At 45.8% G+C, this 6,619-nt stretch overlaps 3 protein-coding genes across 3 annotated transcripts in view; 2 read left to right on the top strand and 1 right to left on the bottom strand.

The window, feature by feature from the left end:
- Positions 1-543: 543 nt before the first annotated feature.
- H1-1 (H1.1 linker histone, cluster member) lies at positions 544-1,322 on the bottom strand. Its single transcript, XM_023209668.1, has one exon. The coding sequence runs from the start codon at positions 1,245-1,247 to the stop codon at positions 600-602; it is 648 nt and encodes a 215-aa protein (XP_023065436.1). The 5' UTR covers positions 1,248-1,322; the 3' UTR covers positions 544-599.
- A 2,461-nt stretch (positions 1,323-3,783) lies between these two features.
- Positions 3,784-4,666, top strand: LOC111541027 (histone H3.1). Its single transcript, XM_023209650.2, has one exon. It carries the CDS (start codon positions 3,961-3,963, stop codon positions 4,369-4,371), a length of 411 nt encoding a protein of 136 aa, XP_023065418.1. The 5' UTR covers positions 3,784-3,960; the 3' UTR covers positions 4,372-4,666.
- Positions 4,667-4,721: 55 nt separating this feature from the next.
- LOC111541082 (histone H4) overlaps positions 4,722-6,619 on the top strand; it is a 3,605-nt gene continuing 1,707 nt past the window's right edge. Inside the window, exon 1 of the mRNA XM_023209718.2 lies at positions 4,722-6,610. Coding sequence (XP_023065486.1) covers positions 5,406-5,717 — 312 coding nt within the window. The 5' untranslated portion in view covers positions 4,722-5,405 and the 3' untranslated portion in view covers positions 5,718-6,610. The remainder of the gene's footprint in view (positions 6,611-6,619) is intronic.

The following is a 6,619-nucleotide window of genomic DNA, read 5'->3' as shown; positions in this document are numbered from 1 at the left end:
GGACGCCAACGTGGGCGCCAGTCACGCCAGCAGGGTCACCGTCATTCCCAAGGACAGACAGCTCGCTAGCCACTCCTGCGGAGAGGGCGTGATTAAACCATGAATTTTGCCAACTATCCCAGAAGCATTTCTTAGGACCACCCAATTTCGGAAAAGGCTACTTTAGCAATATTGACCCAAGAACGCAATGTCCGCACTTTTACGTTGCATAATAAAAAAGCCTCAAGCCTGCCTGGGACTAGGCTTCAACCTTGGTTCGTTACAGTTATGACTAATCAGCTTGGGGTCGTGAGATGCGGGACTTCCGGCTACTTAAAAAAAAAAAAAAAAAAAAAAAAAAAAAAAAAACAGGTGATCTAAAACTCGACTTTAACTCGGTGCATTTGAATTCACCCTGCTATCTTTGATAGCCTCATCTGGCAAGAATTTACTACTCAACCTATGTTAAAGTTCCTATTGACTCTCCAAGTGATTCTAATATAAATGAGGGCGTATTGCATTTACTTGTGAAATTTCATCTGTGTACTACAGCTCTTTTCCTGAAATGTGTAGGTGGCTCTTAAAAGAGCCGTTGGGTTAGTATAAGTTTCCAACCGAATTTACTTTTTCTTGGGTGCCGCTTTGTTGGGTTTGGCAGTCTTTGGCTTCGTCACCTTAGCCTTGGCCGCCTTGGGTTTTATAGCCTTAGTTTTAGCAGGGCTTTTAGCTACTTTCTTGGGTTTTACAGCTTTGGGTTTTTTGGGACTCTTAGAGGATTTCCTTGTTGCCGCAGGCTTTTTAGCATTTTTCGGAGTCTTGACGTTCTTTTTGCTAACCCCCGTGGCCTTTTTGAGCTTTATAGATGCACCCGTTGCCTTGCTTTTTGCAGCCACCTTTGAAGCGCCGGGCTTGGTTTCCACGAAGGACGCCTTCTTGTTGAGTTTGAAGGAACCCGAGGCGCCGGTGCCCTTCGTCTGCACCAACGTTCCCTTGCTTACCAGGCTCTTAATACCCAGCTTAATGCGGCTGTTGTTCTTCTCCACATCGTAGCCCGCGGCCGCCAGCGCCTTTTTAAGAGCAGCCAACGACACACCACCACGCTCCTTGGAGGAGGAAGCAGCCTGCACGATCAGCTCTGACACGGAAGGGCCAGCGGGCTTTTTCTTAGAGGCCACTGCAGCTTTAGCAGGTTTCTTTGCCTTCTTGCTAGCTGAAGGTTTCTCAGGAGCAGCAGAAGCGGCGGGAGCGGGAGGCGCCGTTTCGGACATGGTGACTAATACAGCACACAAAGTAAACTGGTATAAACCTGACCAACCAGGATGCGGAAAAAAAGGCCCCGACTCAGCCTATTTATAGGATGGGACTGCGCAGTGATTGGTGCCCGTCAGTGCCCGCCCCTCGCACCCTAGCGCCCCCTGCGCGCTGCAGAGGGTTTCGCCCAGTCTCAGAGAGCACCTGGGGACTTCTAGGGCCTATGGTCCTGCTCCCCTCAACGCAAGCAAACATACCAAAAAAGCCGCTCCGATTGCCTCATTGTGAAGGAAATTGTAGGCCGACTCCCGCCCAGTAACATCAGAGGGTGCCGCTTGTCTCTCAAAAAGCAGCTCTTTTTTTAGGGAGTAGGTTGATGGGGAGCGGTTTGCAAATGCAGCCCCACAAGCATCCAAAGAGTTTTATTAGAAATTTTTAGAGGTCTGTTGCCAGAGATGTTGGTTTTAATTTGCAAGAAATGTAAAATACAGTGTTTTGAATAGTTGGGGAGGAAGAGGAAAGTGCGGGTTTTAGGCCGTGTTAGGGCTAGTTGTCATCAACTCTATTACATTTTCTGGCAATGTTTTAGAGCGATGTGTCTCGCGAATACCTTTCACATCAAAGAAGAATGAATCGTACACAACACCAGAATTCACTAACGCTGCAATTAATACTCAAACTGCAAGTGTAGAAACGTTTCTGCACTTGCAACTTCCACAGTCCAATGTGGGATGCACTTCAGGAATTTCCAATGCCCTTTTCATCCATACAACATGCCCCAAATGGGTGTTAAGGTTTACAACCTGTGTTCCATGTTAGCACATGCAATCAGCGCACCATGACATGGTCAAGTCATTCTTTTATTCAGCAAAGATTTATGGGCCTCACAAACCTGCGAAAGGCTGCTGGGTCCAAGAAACCGGTTCCCCACAGGCATTCTGCTGGGGAGTTAAGTCTCCTTAGTGTGAAAACAAACGATAAGTGTAAGCACACCCTGGGGATAAGATTTTATGGTAACCTCTCTTTAGCTTGTTTGTGGCTGTTAAGAGCATTTCAAATTATCAATAAGCTAAAATGATCTCACATTGCCAATCAGAGACTCAGCTAACGGCAGAACAAAAAAACTATTAAATCGACATCTACTTCTACAATCCTATTCTGGATAACCCCCTAGCACAGCGGAGAGTGAGGGAATGCGGTCTTATTTCCGTTCGTGCTGTTGTAGTTTTCAAATAAGTCTGAACTGTGCAAGTAACCTGAGCTTTTCCCCTTTTTCTTCAAACAACGTGCCAACCAAATAATGTAGTGGTCCCATATAACTATTGTACCCATCTTCTTTACCAGTGCTTCCTACGTCCATTTTATTGAGAAGCCACACATTCAAATATTTCACGTAATTTCTTAAAATTTGGAAAATAACAGTTGGAAACTATACATCTTGGTTTGACGGCTAGTCAGTTATGAAACACAAGTATACAAAATTGGAAGGTTTTTGTAAGTAAACCCTTTATGAAAGATATAAACCTTTCTTAATGTAATAAGCGAGGTATCTGAAAAAAACGCAACTTTTAAAAAGGAAATACTCCGAATTATCTGATTCAGGAGCTTCCACTTTAAATAACGGGTTCTGCCTCCCTTGTTTCCATTGGGTTAAACTGGCTTCAAATAAAATGGGAACGCTCCATGCAAATAAAGGATGATAGATCTGTTTTCTAAACGGCTGTTCAAGAAAATAGCCTAAACCAATCAAAAGATAGAATGTGGCCCGTCTCCTGTGAATTTAAAAAGGTCACAATCCACTTTTTAGTGTTTTGAGACTTTTAAAATGATTGCATTAGCTCTTGGCAGTGCTAAATTATGTTCCTTGCGGACTACCATCCAGTTTCTCTTGGGCCAAGTCCACCTCCTGCTCCGCAAGAGCAACAATTCCCAACTAGTAGTACCCGGCGGCAGTGCTGGAGAAACGCCATTTATTGACTGGGAGAGTACACCTAGGCTTAGAAAACAAAAAAGCTGCAGAACACTGCAAGTTTAGGATTCAAAGAGCATAATCAAGAAAAAGACGTCTCATAGAAAATGTTTCTATGAGGAATAGTGTAATCCTACTATGTTTGAGATGTTTTGTAGATTTCAATGTCGCTACTAAGTCAATTAAAGTATTACAAAGGAATGCAATTCTTGTGAAAGGTTTCAGAAATTCCCGTAAAGGGTACCTTTCCGGAGAGGAGGATTCCCTCTTTTATTCCCCCTAAAGAGCTGAAGGTTATACAGAATTGGAGAATTATACCTTTGGAATCAATGCCTTGTTTTATGGAAAATAAACACAGCCTTCACGTTATGAAAACCAGAGGTATAAGAGGACAACAGATTAAAAAATTAAAGTACAAGCCGGCGTAGTGGCGCTCCCCTGTAATCCCGGCTACTCCGGACGCTGAGGCGGGAAGATCCTTTGAGCCCAAGTTAAAGCCAGCTTGGGGAACAAAGCAAAAGTGAAATAAAATAATAATAATAATACCACTTTAAAAATAATAATCTGTAGAGTTGGAATAGAATATAGTAGCCGGTGAAACTGCACGATTGTTGATGGCTTAAAGATAAGCCAATCAGAGCTTGTAACGTCATATCTAGCGTCTTCTATCATCCAATCACTGTACTTTACTTACTATAAATAGCAGAGAAGCTCGCGTATTTGCGCTAGTGTTAGATATTACGTTGTGCTGTTTTCCTGTCATGGCTCGTACTAAGCAAACTGCTCGGAAATCTACTGGTGGCAAGGCTCCACGCAAACAGTTGGCCACTAAGGCAGCCCGCAAGAGTGCTCCGGCAACCGGCGGTGTGAAAAAGCCCCACCGCTACCGGCCCGGCACTGTGGCTCTGCGCGAGATCCGCCGTTATCAGAAGTCCACCGAGCTGCTGATTCGTAAACTACCTTTCCAGCGCCTGGTGCGCGAGATTGCGCAGGACTTTAAAACAGACCTGCGTTTCCAGAGCTCTGCTGTGATGGCTCTGCAGGAGGCGTGCGAGGCCTACTTAGTTGGGCTGTTTGAGGACACTAACCTGTGCGCCATCCACGCCAAGCGCGTCACTATCATGCCCAAGGACATCCAGCTCGCTCGCCGCATCCGCGGAGAGCGGGCGTGATTACTCCGGCAGCTCTAGACGGTCCAATCAAAGGCTCTTTTCAGAGCCACCACCTTTTCAAGTAAGGTAGCTGTAAGAAGCCAATCCATAGACGAAAGGGAATGTATGGGGAGCACTTTTCGTTTTAATATTTGTCACTGAAGGCTTCAAAAACATTCGATTTTGGCTGCTCACTGTGACGCGCCTGTGATTCAAGCACTTTGGGAGGCTGAGGCGGGCGGATCACCAGAGGTCAGGAGTTTGGGATCAGCCTGGCCAATATGGCCGAACCCAGTCTCTACGAAAAATAACAACGATGGGCGTGATGGCGAGCGCCTGTAATTCCAACTACACTCGGGAAGCAGGAGAATCGTTTGAACCTGGGAGGCACAGGTTTCAGTGAGTCGAGATCGCGGTAATGTACTCCAGCCTGGGCGACAGCGAGACTCAGTCTCAAAAACAAAAAAAACATTCGACTTAAAATAGTTCTGGAGCGAATGGGTTTGTATTTCTTAACCCAGTTCCTCAAAGCCTGTAGCTCTGTTAAGAAAATAAAAGCCATTGGTCAAGCCAGCTTCGTCCCTCCCCCGTCTCTCCACCCTCCCCCAACCTCCGCTCCCGCCACTTCCTGGGGCTTGGAGGAGGGGTAAGGGAGGGGACTGTAGGCGTCACATTTCCCGCCTGCGCGCTTTTCATTTTGTGTCCGCTGTGGGTAGGGGAAGGGGTAACGTAGATATATAAAGATCGGTTCCCCATTCTCTCTCTTTGGTTAATTCTTAACCCAGTTCCTCAAAGCCTGTAGCTCTGTTAAGAAAGTAAGTCATTGGTCAAGCCAGCTTGGTCCCACCCCCGTCTCCCCACCCTCCCCCAACCGCTGCTCCCGCCACTTCCTGGGGCTTGGAGGAGGGGTTGAGGGAGGGGACTAGGCGTCACATTTCCCGCCTGCGCGCTTTCATTCTGTGTGAGCTAGGGTTGGGGGAAGGGGTAACGTAGATATATAAAGATCGGTTCCCCTATTCTCTCTCACTTGCTCTTGGTTCACTTCTTACGAAGTCATGTCTGGACGTGGTAAGGGCGGGAAGGGTTTGGGTAAGGGGGGTGCCAAGCGCCACCGCAAGGTGTTGCGCGACAACATCCAGGGCATCACCAAGCCGGCCATCCGGCGTCTGGCCCGGCGTGGCGGTGTCAAGAGGATCTCTGGTCTGATCTACGAGGAGACTCGCGGGGTGCTCAAGGTGTTCTTGGAGAACGTGATTCGTGACGCTGTCACCTATACGGAGCACGCCAAGCGCAAGACGGTCACTGCTATGGACGTGGTCTACGCGCTCAAGCGCCAGGGACGCACCCTTTATGGCTTTGGCGGCTAAGGTTGCTGCTTTCTCCACAGCTTGCATTTCTGAACCAAAGGCCCTTCTCAGGGCCGCCCAACTGAACAAAAGAAGAGCTGTATCCTTTAAGCCAAGAAGATCAATGTAGAATTAACATGAATGATAATGAGCTGACATCGTAGAAAGGAAAGATTACTGGAACTGCAAGTTTGCCCTCCACTCACTAGATATGGGTAGAGGAAGAAAGATATTCCAACTCTGAAGAGTGAGTGGGAAAAAACTGAGTTAAAAATTTGTGTTAGTTTCCAAGGGATAAAGAGAAGCGCTGCCCAATCAGTGAGCGCCGTTCGTAGCTGTCAACCAATCAGAACTGATAAGCTAATGTTTACTGAGGCAAGCCAGAGAGTCGGAGGGGAAGCTAAAAAGCTTATTGAGAAAGGACAAAACCCTGTTTTAGTAAAAAAATATATATATTTTTTTTAGCGATTAGGAAATAAAATCACAGAGACTTTTAAGTATCCCTCAATCATGTACTGAGAGCAATACTTTGCCTCGATTCAAAAGATCCTGAAAATTGAAACCCCAGTTAGACTCCTGGAATACCCAGGACACTAAATTCAGGGGCGATTAAAATCTGTTTTAGAGAGAAAAATCACTTTTTTCAGTGTTACCCGGCCTTCAGCAGTTAGCCTTTTTTTTTTCCCCCTTTATGTAGAAATTGAAATTTGGGTGATAGAAATATTCTGAAATTAAATTGTGATGATGGTTGTACAACTAAGTAAACATGGTAAAATTCATTGAATTGTAGCTAAAGTGGGCAAATTTTATAGTATGTTAAATATCAATAAAGCTGATTTCTTTATATATATACATTTACATATTTTTATATATGCAGAGAGAGAAATGATGCAGGCAGGGTGGCAGGACATGAGGTTGGTAGC

This window comes from Piliocolobus tephrosceles, chromosome 5 (assembly GCF_002776525.5).
Source record: "Piliocolobus tephrosceles isolate RC106 chromosome 5, ASM277652v3, whole genome shotgun sequence".
Taxonomy (NCBI): domain Eukaryota; kingdom Metazoa; phylum Chordata; class Mammalia; order Primates; family Cercopithecidae; genus Piliocolobus; species Piliocolobus tephrosceles.
Note: the sequence above shows the minus strand (reverse complement) of the source record. Positions and strands in the feature narration are given on the sequence as shown.

Coding starts and splice junctions, on each gene's coding strand:
- LOC111541027 (XM_023209650.2), top strand. CDS start 3,961: ATGGCTCGTACTAAGCAAACTGCTCGGAAATCTACTGGTGGCAAGGCT.
- H1-1 (XM_023209668.1), bottom strand. CDS start 1,247: ATGTCCGAAACGGCGCCTCCCGCTCCCGCCGCTTCTGCTGCTCCTGAG.